General features: G+C 41.1%; 1 protein-coding gene across 14 annotated transcripts in view; it reads right to left on the bottom strand.

Moving 5' to 3' along the window:
• Positions 1-15,333, bottom strand: part of DIAPH3 (diaphanous related formin 3) — a 560,663-nt gene that overhangs the window by 522,406 nt on the left and 22,924 nt on the right. For 6 of the 14 annotated variants that reach the window (XM_086328449.1, XM_086328451.1, XM_086328462.1 and 3 more), the window contains exon 2: positions 8,520-8,552. The exons of 1 other annotated variant lie outside the window; for it this stretch is intronic. In XM_086328449.1, the coding sequence (XP_086184575.1) occupies positions 8,520-8,552 (33 nt within the window). Of the gene's footprint in view, positions 1-8,519; positions 8,553-12,996; positions 13,438-14,105; positions 14,341-14,373; positions 14,522-14,651; positions 14,822-15,333 lie in introns of those variants that run through there. 7 more of the 14 variants (XM_086328453.1, XM_086328456.1, XM_086328459.1 and 4 more) reach the window with 7 other exon arrangements.

Here is a 15,333-nt window from a genome sequence, read left to right as displayed (position 1 = left end):
GAGGGCAGAGACATATTATTCATCTTTGCCATGTCTATAACAGTACCAAGCCCTCAATAAAGGCTCCATGAATTAATGGATAAAAGGATGAATAAACAAGTCTGCATACCTTACTGCATCTTAGCATACTCAGCTCTGAGAACTCTTGATCTTATTTCCAAGTTCCTACTGATTTGAGGAGGAGCTCTCTAAACCAGCCCATAAATATTTAAAAATCCAAGATAGCACTGAAGTGTTAACTACTGAAAATCTAAATACAGGAAGTGCTAATTAACTCATATTAATGTGCTCTGAAAGGCCCACCAAACTGAGTGAATAGCTGAAGTTTTTTACGACTTATTTTCAGGTATATTCAGTTGTCCCGCTGGTGCACCTCCTTTATTCCCTTATTGGTTGATTCTTGGCTGCGCTGGGCCTTCGCTGCTGTGTGCCAGCTTCTCAGTGCGGGGACTTCCCCTGCTGCAGAGCGCAGGCTCGAGGCCCGCAGGCTGCCCCTGGGACCTGGAATCCTCCCGGACGAAGGCTCAAACCCACTCCACTGCACTGGTAGAAGGATTCTTAACCACTGCACCACCGGGTAAGTTCCTGGTATATTGAATTTCCACAGACTATTTTGAATATATAATTTTGCAGGACAGCTGTGGAATATATTATGATACATTTTGCTTTATCATTTGTTTTTAACTTTAAAAGGAAAAATAAATTAATAAAAATGCAAAATAAACTTAAATTCAATACAGAAAGCTTTAAATCTTACTAGGCCCAATGGCAGCCCACTCCAATACTCTGGCCTGGAGAATCCCATGGATAGAGGAGCCTGGTGGGCTGCAGTCCATGGGGTCAAGAAGAGTTGGACACGACTAAGCGACTTCACTTTCACTTTTCACTTTCATGCACTGGAGAAGGAAATGGCAACCCACTCCAGTGTTCTTGCCTGGAGAATCCCAGGGACGGGGGGAGCCTGGTGGGCTGCCATCTATGGGGTCGCACAGAGTCGGACACGACTGAAGCGACTTAGCAACAGTAGCAGCAGGCCCATATGATAAAATTATTTTAAATTATTCTTTTCCATTGAACTTTAAAAAGAAAAAGTTAATGATTTAGGTTCCATGACCAGACTTCGGAGTTAGGCACAAATTCAGATAATCAAAATCATTTTATTTTCTTTCATAACTGTGATGTTTAATTTATATATATTCCACAAGACACCACACATCCAGGTAGGTACAGGCACAGCATGCTGCTACTGCTGCTAAGTCGCTTCAGTCGTGTCCGACTCTGTGCGACCCATAGACGGCAGCCCACCAGGCTCCCCCGTCCCTGGGACTCTCCAGGCAAGAACACTGGAGAGTTGCCATTTCCTTCTCCAATGCATGGAAGTGAAAAGGGAAAGTGAAGTCGCTCAGTTGTGTCCAACTCCTAGCGACTCCATGGACTGCAGGCTACCAGGCTCCTCCATCCATGGGATTTGCCAGGCAAGAGTACTGGAGTGGGTTGCCATTGCCTTCTCCACAGGCACAGCATGCAGGTAGACAAATCGGAGGCTGGGCAGGCACACTCGCCTGAGCTCTCAGCCTGCGGTGCCCAGCAGCAGAAGGAAAAACACCCGGGAACGCAGCAGAGTCAAGTACACCGAGCGGGTCTGCAGGCCCACGGAGCACAGGGGGAGCTTCTCACAGATCCCCCTGCATGCACGCCCAGACCACAAAACCACACGCAGTCTGGAGTCCCTTCCAGGAGGACCTGGGAGGGGCACCTAGAAAGCCTACCTGTACACCTGGGGGCAAGCTGCCACTGCTGCAAGATTGTGGTTTCCAGACAGAAGTTTTTCTATGTTCTTTGCAATTAAGAAAACATATCCTTTACCTGTTGCTATTTCTCAGTCACACACATCACTACTCCTTTGAGACGACTTTTCCAGTTTTGTTTACTTACTAGAAATACTCAAAACAGTTCATTTCTTATCACAGAAAACTCCTTAAATACAATATGTCTTTACTATTATAATTTCTTAGGATTAAGATCAATGGCTAGAATACAACTTTTCCTGGTCAGTTTCAAGGTCAGAAGACTCATTCCAATGACTGCAGGAGAAAAGCAGAAAATAAGGAAACACTTTCAGATTTTACACTGAGACAGGGACAGAGCTTAAGTGGCAGTGTAAGTCTCGTGGCAAAGATCATGCTCCCTGGGGCCAATCTGTCAGTTTTCCTGGCTGCTTCACATGACTTTACACAAGTTACTCGTACTCTCTCTTGCCTCAGTTTCTTCATCTTTGAAAAATGGAATAGTAACAAGGCCTACTCAGAGGCTTGTTGTGGAAACTAAATGTGTTCATAAAGCTAATATTTGGAATGCTACTTGGCACACAGCTAATAAACAGTCCTCATTATCACTTAACACACCTTTTTCCAAGCAGCAGCTGTTTTTTCACATTCCCTGAGTAAATTCTCCAGCAACTTACTTGACTCCTGCTTGCTGACTGAGAGACGTATATCAAGTTAGAGAAGCGGGGTCCTACCACGGAGGCCTATGTGCCACAGCAAAAAGCTTTAGGCTTGACCTATAGGTAAAGGTGCAACTACGCAGTTACAAACAGGGCAAAGTACTGTCAGGCATGCAATTCAGATAGGTCATTCTGGTTGCGGTGCACGAGGCTGGCTTTTTTTTTTTTCAGTTTTTTTTTTTTTCCCCGACATGGTGGACCTTAGTTCCCTGAACCAGGGATCAAACCCATGTGCTCTGCATGGCAAGTGCAGAGTCTTAACCACTGTACCACCAGGGAAGTACCCCCAAGAAGCTGGCTTCTTAGGAAGCAACAGAAAGTTGTGAGTCCTAACGAAACATTAGAAGGGTGAAGTTACCTTCTATGAAAATACAGGACAGAAATATGCTTAAGAGGGAAGTGACAAATTTAATTCAGGACACAAAGAGTTTCACATAAAAATGAGACATCGATCTGAAGGTATTCAATAGGCCAACGCATGGATGCCTCAGCTTGAGGAAAAGTCAAGACAGATACACACAGAGGTGATCACCCAAGCCAAGCACCAGAGACAAAGAAGAGAAGAGTGGCTGCAGGAGAGCAGGCTGAGAGATGACAACAGTCTACAAGATGTGTAAGGTTAAAGGCAGAGGAGACACACACACAGCAGAGACAGAGAAGGAACAGTCCAAGGGGTATGAAACCTATAAAGTGTGGGCCACAGAAGCCAACTCTTTGTTCTTCAAAAGGGAAGGAGATAACTGTATCAGGCAGAGCAGAGAAATCCATTAAATGTGCAAAGACTAAAAAGTAATGAATATTACTGAGATAAAAAGGATCATTTCATAATGATAAATTGAAACAATACAAAATGTATATGCACTTAATTGCAGAGCTTCATAAAACATGAAGCAAAAGTTGAAAGAACTAAGAAGAAAAATTTAAGAATCCAAAATTACAGTTGGAGACTTCAACACTCCTCAGTAATTGTTAGAAAAAGCAACAGAAAATCAGAACATAGAAGACGTGAACAAAACTATCAACCACCTTGGCATATTTACTACTTATAGACCAATTCTAACACAAACAGAATACACATGGAGTATCCACCAAGACCGCCCACATTCTGGGGCAGAAAGCAAGCCTCAAACTGAAAAGACTGAAATCACACAAAGTACGAAACCACTGGTCACAAGGGACTTAAATTACAAATCAGCAACATAAAGATACCGGGAAATCCTCAAATATTTGAAACTTAAACAAGATATATCTAAATAATCAATGGGGAAAAGAAGAAATCAATAGGAAACTTAAAACTATTTCAAATATTCAGAAGATTAACAGCTAAAGTAGTTCTCAGAAGGAAATTTACAGCATAAAATTCTCATTGGAAAACTAAAGTTCTCAAATAAATTATTTAAGCTTCCACCCAAAGAAGCTGTTAAAAGAATAAAGCAAAAGTATAGAAATAATAAAGATAAAACAATTAAATGAAAATAAAAGAACAATAAAGAAAATGAGTGAGACCAAAAGCCAGTCCTCTGAAATAATCAATAAAACTGTAGACTATTCGGCGTCATGAAGCCCACTTAGTGGACTGGATCACCTTTCTTTTTTTTCATGGGATGGATAGGAGTAAAAGGAGTAGAAAGGAAGGGAAAGAAAAAGATCAGAGTTCATTAGGCTTTGTTGTTGTTGTTCCGTCGCTAAGTCGTGTCCGACTCTTTGCGACCCCATGGACTGCAGCATGCAGGCTTCCCTGTCCTTCACCATCTCCTGGAGTTTGCTCAAATTCATGTCTATTGAGCCAGTGATGCCATCTAACCTTCTCACCCCCTGTCATCCCCTTCTCCTCTCGCCTTCAATCTTTCCCAGCATCAGGGTCTTTTACAAAGAGTCGGCTCTTCGCATCAGGTGGCTAAAGTACTGGCGCTTCAGCGTCAGCGTCAGTCCTTCCAATGAATGTTTGGGGTTGATTTCCTTTAGGATGGGCTGGTTTGATCTGGTTTAACCATTACGCTTAGAAACATTAAATATAGGTTCCTAAAAACTTTTGTTTCAACAGAGAGAATCTGTGTTTGTTGTGCTGGGCTACAAACTAAAGTGTACTTCTTACTGTGGATCCTAGTCAAAGAAGCTTGAAAACCATTGCTGCAGGCCACACAAGGGATTACAATAGTAATGCTGGCTATAGTGAGATAAAAGGAGAGAGGAAGATCAGCAGGAGGACTGCACTTTAGACAAATGGTTCTGAAGGACAAGGGAGAAAAAAGCAGGTCAAAAATAACCCCTTCCCCACAAAAACACCCAGGGGACACTTTGATGGAAAACTTAGCATGGTGACACGCACATTCAATTTCATCCAGCTTACCTTTCACACTTGGCCCTGACTGTCCTCCTCCCAACCTTTTTGTCTCTACAAGGAAACCTTTCTTTTCAACCCAGGTATAAACGAAAGAGTGTTTTAAGCTAAATTACTTTTTTCACCTTTATATTACCCTAGCACCTTGAACAGCATTTTACACACAGCAGATGCCCAGATATTCATAGGACGAACACTGTTTAAAGTATATTAATTCTGCCTATGGACCTCAAGGCTACAGTAATACTCCGTTCTCTTAATCCAACAGTGTCCTATGAAATTTAATTCTGACAGTAATTTAAGAAACTACCTTGAAATGTGAAGTGCTTTTGCAGGCCTTTAACAAAAAGCAACCTAAGATTAGTTTCTAACATTAGTGTTTCCCAAGATGTCTCGACTAATGTTTTTAAAATATTGTTATTCAAACACATGACTACAGCAGACATCATTCCTATATGCCTTGTCCCAAGTCCTGCCCCAAAAAAGTCTATTCACATCAGGAAGTTCTATATTAAAGGCATACATGCAGCACATGTTGCAGTGGTGGGAAAGTTTAATTAGAAAACACATTGCTGCTACTGCTGCTGCTAAGTCGTTTCAGTCGTGTCTGACTCTGTGAGACCCCACAGACAGAAGCCCACCAGGCTCCCCGTCTCTGGGATTCTCCAGGCAAGAACACTGGAGTGGGTTGCCATTTCCTTCTCCGATGCATGAAAGTGAAAGGTGAAAGTGAAGTCGCTCAGTCATGTCCGACTCTTCACGACCCCATGGACTGCAGCCTACCAGGCTCCTCCATCCATGGGATTCTCCAGGCAAGAGTACTGGAGTGGGGTGCCACTGCCTTCTCCAAAACACACTGCTAGCACACATCAAACATCAGTGGCAAATGCTTCCATGTGCTGCAACTCATCAGAAACAGTTTAAAGAGCCCTCAAAGTATCCAGCTTTCCTTTCTCTCCTCAAATCTGTACACGATCTATCACACACACACCCCCTGTAAGACTCAACTGCAGATGAATCGGTCACACCACCCCTCTGTCCACACCGGGAAGTATCTTTTAAAGCTTGTAAATAGGGACAGAACTGAATGCAGCAGCTCAACGTACTTGAGCTTAAATGAGATTCACCAAAACCCTAAGAGGAAAGCAGAAAAGGTATAAGATTAGTCCTGCTTTATGTGTAAGTGAACCATCTAAGAGATCTACCACGGTCACAGAGCAGAGAAGTGGTGAAGTTCTGTCTCCCAACGAGAAACTCCTGATTCCGCGTCCACTGCTCTTTCCACAGGGCAGCGTCAGCAGTGGCCAAGAAGGGGCTGACTCAGGGTCTCCTGCTCAAGACAGCCATGCTTATTCTCTGGCCTCCAGAACCCTGGGCCAGCTGCCCAGACTAGCCTGCCTGCTCAAGCCTCCCCTGGGAGAGAAGGGGAACATGGAACCATCTAAGCTGAAGGCAGGCAACAGTCAGTGACCCAGGCAGGTGGTCGGAAAGGCTGAGAGCAGGTCCTTGTCAAAGCTGCTCCACCCTGTGGAGAGCCAAGATCCATCTCTGGAAAGCCTGTCAGGGCTATGCCAGGACCAGATGCAAGACAAACACAATACCAGGTTAGCAAAACCGAGACTCACTCTTTCATTTGTTCAACAAACTGATGAAAATGCTTAACATGTGCCAGACAACTTGTCTGGAAGTATTAATAACAACATACTGTCTCAGTCTTCAAAAGATTTAAACTAGTGAGAAAGACGGATCATAAATCATATACTGCTTTGACAAAAATATGCACAGGGTGTGGTAGAGCCCAAAAGTTCTGACCAAGGGACAAGGAGAAGGAGAAAGGTGAGGAAAAGAGGCGGGAGGGAGAAAGTCTTCCCTGAGAAGGAGCCCATTAACTAACAGAAAATCAAAGCACACTGGTTTCCAGCGCAGTAGGCTGCAGCCACTCTAGAACGTGGGGTAGACTGAGGGGTGGCAAAGCAAAAAAAATAAAAGAGTAACAAAACAAAGATAAGGGTGGGATCTGAATGAAAAGAGGGAAAAAAACATAGAGTGCCCATAAAATACGAACAAGCCTCAAGAATATCATCACACAGAAAGCACTCAGCAACAGAAGGAAGCAATGACACAGGCCACGACATGGATGCACCTTGAAAACACGATGTCCAGTGAAAGAACTCAGTCACGAAAGAGCAACCGATTCCATTTACATGCAATGTCCAGAAAATGCAAATTTACAGACAGAAAATAGACTGGCCATTGCCTAGGGCTAGGTGAGTTGGGAATAAATTGGGAGTGACTGTTTATAGGTATGAGGTTTCTTTTTAGGTGATGAAAATGTTCTAAAATTGATTGTGGTGATGGTTTTACAGTTCTGCAAATATATTAATACTAAAAAACCACTGAACTGTCCATTTTAAATAGGTGAACTACATGCTATATGAATTATATCTCAATGAGGCTTTACAAATATACCACTGTAAATTCTCATAAAAGATCACACATAATAATCGCACATGGTTTTACTATCGGCCTTAAGAAATCATCTGAAAGCTAAGTCAGCACAGCAAGCGTGTGGGTTTGGAGCAAGGAGGAACAGGACTTCAGCCACAGCTACACCACTGCCAGCCGTGCACATGCGGGCGAGCCACCTACTTCAGTTGCCTGAGCCCCGCTGCGCTCAGCACTAAATAAGGACATCACCCACCTGGCAGGGTGAGAAGCTATACCCAAAATCTGCATTACTGCTCAATATTACCACCGTTTCTGAATATTATCCTATTAAAAAAATGTTATCCAGAGAAGCTTATATAAATATCCTTTCCTTAGATTCTACCAGAGAAGTAAAATGTAGAATTCTAATTCAGTTTTTTAAATCGTGCATGTCCAGATCTATGTCTCATTCATCTTTGTATGCCCCCTGAACCACGTGCCTAAGATGGTACTTTGGATAGCGAGGTGCTGAAGTTTTTGAGTGCTCACTGTATTTTAGGTACTGTTTCACATTTGACATAAAGTGAAGCTGAATTCAAATCCTCGTTATCAGAGTGCTGTGTTTGGCCCTTTATCATGCTTCTGTATTATTTATGTTATTGTTTATCTGGGTCTTGTCATCCTTTACCAATAACCTAGTGTTACATTCAAAAATATATTTCTCAGAAAAATTTATTTGAATATATAAAAATCTATAATGGTTCTATGAAGTTTTAAGTACTTATAAGAGCTTATTATTTTCAGCATGCACAATACAGGGTAAGGCATATCTAGTTCTCTCGTTTTTAAACAAACCTTTAAGAATATATCAGTGATGTTTTAGTCTGGCTTACTTTAATTAGTAACTACGTATTTTTGAAAAGCTGACATGTCTTTAACTATTTTTTGTACCTCTTTTTGCAGTGTGCAATTCATCCCCAAAGAAAGAGAAATGATTTGAATGATTCCAAGTTGACTAACAACTTGTGATTAAACAAAAATTTTAAATGAACATATTGACTAGTCCCTTTTATTTTCAAAAGCAACAATATATTTCACCAGTTCAATCTTTACTTTAGCACAATAAGGAGTCCATTTTCAAAACATGCAGTTTGTAGCAATCTTAAAGGTGTTAGTGGAGCACACCATCAACATAAGAGGGTTAGTTAAGATTTATAACAAAGGAAACCTCAAGGATCATCTTACCATATCATCTGTCAGTGTCCTGATATTCAAATGCTGCAAATGAAAGAAATCAATCATATCAGTAATTTATAACAGCTTTTTTTAATTTTAGTTAATAGAGTACATTTAAAATTCTACTAAATTAGTTAACTAAATTAGAATTTAGTAAATCACTACAAACTGGAAACTACAAAGTTGAATATAATTAAATTCCTGAGAGTCTAATAAAAATGCATTATATATTGTTTTAATCACTTTCTCAAAAAGATGGACAAAAGTTACCTTGAATGTGATTAGTCTCCTAAAATTTCTTGGCTTTGTAAACCTCACAAACTAGAAACCTCACTGTGGTACAATAAATATATTCTCCCAAATAACAGTATTAGTTACCATTAAGTATACAGACTTAGATGGCAATGGATGTAGGAATTTAGATAAGATTTTCAGAAAATTTTTCAAATGATAAAAGTGAAACTTTAAATCTGCCATTAGCATGCAGCATAATAGATAATGAAGTACTTTGCTAGCTTAATTAACTTAAACAATTCCAATAGCAGAGAAGAGAGTACTGGAATGACTATTTGCATCTTTAACATCAGTTTGATTTATCACCAGTGGTGACAGTAGACACTTTTCAATTTCATTGCTACTTCTTTGAGAACCCTTTTGCTGATTTCCTTGCTAGACAAACACTAGGCCACTTTAGAAAGTGAATAAATTGGTTTCCTGCAAAGTAGAGTTCAAGAGCAAAATTAAGCATTTGGGGGAAAAACAATCCAAGTTTTTATAAATTCTGGAGTTGGGGGAGATTTGTACTCAAGTAGCTGAAGTCAGTTTTCACTTCTCCTTATTATTCATTGTAGCGTTAGACCTTTAAAATGGTAGAGAAAGGATCGAGCACCATTTCCTAAGGAGGAAATGAGGTCAAGTCTACGATTAGTATAAAAGGACATAGGTTAGCAGTGAACATCTAATCCTGGAGCTAGAAATGGCAACCCACTCCAGTATTCTCGCCTGGAAAATCCCATGGACAGAGGAGCCTGGTCGGTTACAGTCCATGAGGTAGCAAAGAGTTGGACACGACTGACCAACTAACACTTCATCATCTAATGGAATAAGTGGCACGTAGGTAAACTCAACATTTATCGACAGAATGAAATTTATCATTCACACTTGTACATAGTGGAATTCACTGTTACACTCATGAATCTATTCTCAATGACAATCCAGATTGAAAATCTGTACAGCATAAATCACTACCCTAGACTCTTCTCCCTTTCAGAGATGCTCTTCCTCATAGAGCAGGAGAAACGGGGATGGAAGGGGCCCAGCATGAGCTGAGTGTACACCAGAGAGAACGTAGCAGGACAGGTGAGCACGCCACTAGGCTCCAGACTGAACTGCCGGATCAGCAGACTACATACTCTCAACTAGGAGCAAACTAGCAGTAATACTGGATTAATGAAAGAGTAATGTTGAAGCCTGGGCTGTAGAATTTAGTTAATCACTACAAACTTCAGCACTGAAATTAACAAGTACACACAGGGGCCCGTGAGAGCGGGAGTGGCCCTGAGGCGCGAAGAGGCCAGTCTCGGCCCAGAGACCGGGACTAGAATTAAACCTAGGTCCACCTTGCTCCTGAGTTTGCAGAGAAAGGAGCAGAGGCAAGCCTGTGTGGGGTCCCCTCCTCTAACTGCCAGCTGTGTGTGTGCCCTCCCGCCAGCAGAGGCTTCCAGCACTTGGTTAACCACGTGTGTGTGTCATCAGTAGCTTCAGTTGTGTCCGACTCTTTGCGATCCTATGGACCACAGCCCGCCGGGCTTCTCTGTGCATTAGATTCTCCAGGCAAGAACGCTGGAGTGGGCTGCCATGCTCTCCTGCAGGGGATCTTCCCATAGGAGGAATCCAACCCATGTCTTTTATGTCTCCTGCATTGGCAGCAGGGTTCTTTACAACTAGCGCCACCTGGTTAAACACACAGCTCTCTTATTCTCCAACTAGAAGTATCAGCCCAATCGCAACTCACATCACACCTGAAATGGATCATTTCAAGTTCATCTGAGAAGAAAAAAGGAATAGAGCCAACTTCTGATACACAGCATTCTAAGCGGCCTAAGGCTTGAAAAGGGAGACTAATGAAAAAGCATCATGCTGAAGTCCTACTTGGGAGAGTATGTCTTAAGACAGTGAAAAACTGTTACTGACACAAATGAATAATCCCAAAATGCCAGTTTGAGTTGTCTGAGGAAAATGCCATAAAGTGATGTTAAAGGAGAGAGAAAAAACAACAGAAGCATACAAACAATTTTAAGAGAAACGAGACTAGAACCTATGCAAGATTTATGAACTAAAAACAGCACAGAAAATGTAGAGAATATAGGTTACACGATGTAAAATTCAGAACATGTAAATAAACAAGAGGAATATTTTTATCTACCTTCAAAGACCTAAAAATAGGACAGCCTTTTAAACTAGAGTTGGACTCATAACTTTCAGAAAAATAGTCGCTCTTGAGTAGAAACAAGACACATAAGGATTCATTTTTGGGTAATAGTTTTTTTTAATGTCGTTAAACTACTTCATTGAGGGTCTAGCAACTCAATCAATTTGTTAAATGCTTGGCCTGTTCTTCAGAAACTATACAAGCATGCATGTTAAGTCCAATTACAAACTACATTATTATAGACAATCTTTCACAAAAAAGAACATGTGATGTATTACAACAGAATTGTAAGGCTTACACAGAAAAGTGAGAAAAGTCAAAGCATGGGAAGGGGTAGCTTAACAGTCTGAGAGACGAGCAAGAAGTTCAGGTCGGGTTCACAATTCCGTCTCTCCTGGAACACACTGATCTATCCGTTCTCCCTCCAGCAGAAGCCAATAGGCACAACGGCAGCAAGTTCCAGGGCCCATGGCAGGACGAGAGATGCTGACTTAAAGAAAACGCATCTGAAAGTGTTGGTTGCTACATCAAAACAGTAAAGATAGAATAAGCTCTACTTCAAGATTCAGCTTACAGCAAACAGAGATTATATAGCTATTTGTTCAGCCAACACGCAATCTAAAACAAACCACTAAAGACAAACTAGCTCTAAAAAAATCTGAGTAGATAGAAAGGTGAGTAATTTCTCCTAAAAACTTAATTGTCTAATCACAGTCCATTTCAAACATGATAGGGGGTGGGGGAGGAGAAATACTAAATATTTAGTGAAAAAAAGTACAGGTTAGATCAAGCGGCATCTTTTGTAGGATCTCTGAAAATCAATTATTAATTCAAATTTATTATAAAATTTAGGTTATGTCAAAGTCCTACCTGTTTAGATTACAGACTTCTAAAAAAAGTTGAGACAGAATGACATAGAAGCCTCAGATAACTGTGGAGTTCTGGCCTTGCTTCTGTAGATACAAAACTATAAGGGTGACACCCTTAATTTAAAAAAAAAAAAAACTTTACTATATTATTGGTCTTATACTAGTACATAAAATACTGTTTAAATGTCTGGTTAACCAAGACACTTAAAGAAATGAAGAAGTATTTCTGTTTCATAGCTACCAGCATGCCCCTGACTACGTTGTCTGGTGGCGAAAACAGGAATGGCCCCATCAATCCAGTTTATGAGCAGAATTTGCTGACATCCACACCAGAAAGGAAACAGAAACATAAAACCACTAGTAAATGAAATCAAATAGGAACACTTTTAAAAATAACAACCTGATAGCAACATTAGGGTTGTATCTGCGGCAGTGGGGGAATAAAGTTAAAAGCACAGAATGTTAGACCTATTAAAGCATTTACACCTAGATGTGGCTTTATGACCCTTAGTTCCATTATCTGGCCTATGATTCTATAAGTGTCAATGCTTTATAACCATGGGATAAAAACAAAAGTGGTGATAATATCAAAATACCAATAACTCTGAAACCAGGACCACTGGTAACTGGTTAAGGTGTGGTACTTGCACACTGGGAGTCTCTTCCTCAGCAAAACCTCACCCATCTTTCTGCGGTCTGATGTATCTCAAATTGCTAATTCTATTTCTCCCTAAAAAGCAAGCAGCTCTGCATATAGACAGGCCTTCTACTAACGACAGCTCCTAGGATGAATGGTCAACAGGATCACTCTGAAATTGAAAGACAAAACAAGTCTTTAAATATTTTTCTTCAAAAGAACATAAGAATCAAAAAGCTGGGGCGGGGCGGGGTGAGGACACAGAAACACAGAACACAGGCTTCTATATTCCCATTTAAGCAAGGCATCAAAACCTTTATTGAAGACAGCACATGCTGTCAAAAACCAGATCTACAGCTTTCAGAGTACTGTGCAAAACGCTGTCAATATCAAGAGGTATGAAGAACAGTCCTTCTCCCACCAACTTAGTTAACAAGTAACAAAGACCAAATAAATTATATAATACAAAGCAACATACAAACCTCTGAGGTTCATATGCAATGAGAAAAAGATTCTAAACTGTAGCCCAAGCCTCTTAGCAAATTTTACCTTTTCTTTCATTGGTTGGCACTTGTGGGTTAGCAGGGAGCAAGGGATCTGTCTACTGATGTCCTCAGACACATGAAGGCCCACCAGGCATCAAGCTAGCAGGCTCGGATCACTGTCAGCAGAGTCAGAGCGTGGAAATATTTCAGAACAATTGCAACAAGCTGTTGCAATTAGTTCTATTAAGTTTATACCGCTTACTTGGCTCATTATGAGAAATTACCAACAAGAGGAAAACTGTAAGACTGAAGTCTTCAAACACAAGTGACTCAGACCCAATTCTGATCAACTCGACCGTCCAGACCAGCTGGTTTTCAGCTTGTTAGTGTGCACAAGAAACACACCAAGACTTGCTTTGTAAAAGCAGGTGACAGGCCTCAGCTTCTGAAGGTCCTGGTACAGCAGGTCTAGGGTGGGGCCTGGGATCCTGCACACTTTGGGGCCCAAGAGAACTCTGCTGCAGTGAGCCCAGGACCCCACTCCACCACCATCAGCATTAAACATCCCCGGGACGGCATCCAGACCAACACCGGTCCCACGGCCCATTTAAAACCCATGTCCCTGAAACAAACAAACAGAAGGCTGCAGAGAAGAAGCAGATGATTTCAGAGAAGTGAGAGACAGGGAGTCAGTAGTTGGGGACAGTCCCTGAAGGCACCCATTAGCACTGATTTAAGGGAATTCAACAATCTCTGGGTGCAGGATGAACTGCCAATTGCATTGTTTATTCAAATGTTTAATCTCTTTCTAAGGTAATATTCAGTCTCATAAGCATATATTTAGTACCTAAGTATCAAAGATTGTTTATTATATCAAACCACAACATGACACTATTTGCTTGATAAAATGAGTGACAGGTTCTGACCAACACAACAAAGTTACACCTTGAGGGCAAAGGGCCCGACTCAACCCTCTCTTAATCACAATCTGCTCAAATTTTTTTTTTTAAGTCCAGATTATTCCCTTCCACTAAAGCAGTAATGAATATGTATTTTAACCTAGTAACATTTCTGGCCCACACACACACCTGTCTTTATTTTGATATCAATGCTAATTATAAAGAGTATAGAAATGGGAAACGCTACCACTAGCAACCGTGACACTAGACACACCTGTGGATAAATCTAAGGGTCATCTCCCAGGAACCACACGATACACCTGGAAAATACTGTTCTTCAAGGGCTCCAATATCTCAGAAGGGTTCAAAAATAACACTGACGCTTCCCCAGCCCTGAGGACTAGAGCAGAGCTGGCTCTTCGATACTACAAAGTAAAGCTTTTTTCAGTCGCCTCACTGTTCATGTGGTCATTTTTGTAGTTTGAGGTAGAAGAAAGTGAGTGAGGTGATGTTAGAACAAGTGAGAAGCAGAAAAAGCTCACCAGCACCTTCATCTGTTCCTTTACTCAAAACTGTAATCCTGCCTATTTCAGGACAATAAACACCTGTCCATTGTCCATTATCTATGGCTTCAGCACTCCTACCCTCTAGGAAGCCAGACCTGCCTTCTCCATAACTCCTTCTTTATAAAAGACCATCTTTCAGGAGGAGGCATCATTCAACCATTTACACATGTGAAAAGAAAAGATTCATTTCTAAGAGGGCACAAGGTTTTCAAAAGGATCAAAAGTCTGCCACGTAACTGCGAGAAAACAACTACCTCTCCAGAAAAAGCAATTCTCAAATCGCTGCTTGGCACTCTCACCTGGATTACACATCACAGGGGCTGAACACCTTACAAGTCATGTTTTATTCTAGCAGAATTCTAGTGTTCCTCTTCCTTCAAAGGGAAAACCTAATGACTAATCCTAGGAACACAGGTTTCGTATCTATTTTAAGATATTCTCTTCAGCTGTTCCAATTTCTTTCACCTAAACTGCCCAATCAGAAACTCTTCTCTAATGGGTCCAGGAAAAGACAATTCACACCCCTGAGCCCCTTTACAAGTAAGTCGTGTTCCAGGTCATGAGAACCGAAAACCTTTTTCATCACCCGAAGAAGGCTGGGTATTGGCTGTAGGAAGATTTTAAATGGTCCCAGAGATTCCAGCATCAGCCTGAAGCTTATCCAACTACTAGGTTATTTTTGAGACTGCCTCATCTCTTAGATGTCACGCATAAGACACAAAGTTAGACTGGATATTCCTGAGGCTCATATGGTACCAAGCATCAGTGCATCTATTATTTGAGAAGGATTTTGTTTGTTTACATTCTAGCATCACCATAAAGAAAATAAATTTGGTTAAACCTTAGAGAACAATTTTGGTGAAATAAATCCAATGTTCAAACTAAGAATTCTACTAGTAATTATTCTTTAACCTAGTAATTCTATTTCTAGAATCT

The sequence above is a fragment of the Bos grunniens genome, chromosome 12 (assembly GCF_055505025.1).
Source record: "Bos grunniens cultivar Pamir isolate PY7600 chromosome 12, Bosgru_T2T1.0, whole genome shotgun sequence".
NCBI lineage: Eukaryota > Metazoa > Chordata > Mammalia > Artiodactyla > Bovidae > Bos > Bos grunniens.
Note: the sequence above shows the minus strand (reverse complement) of the source record. Positions and strands in the feature narration are given on the sequence as shown.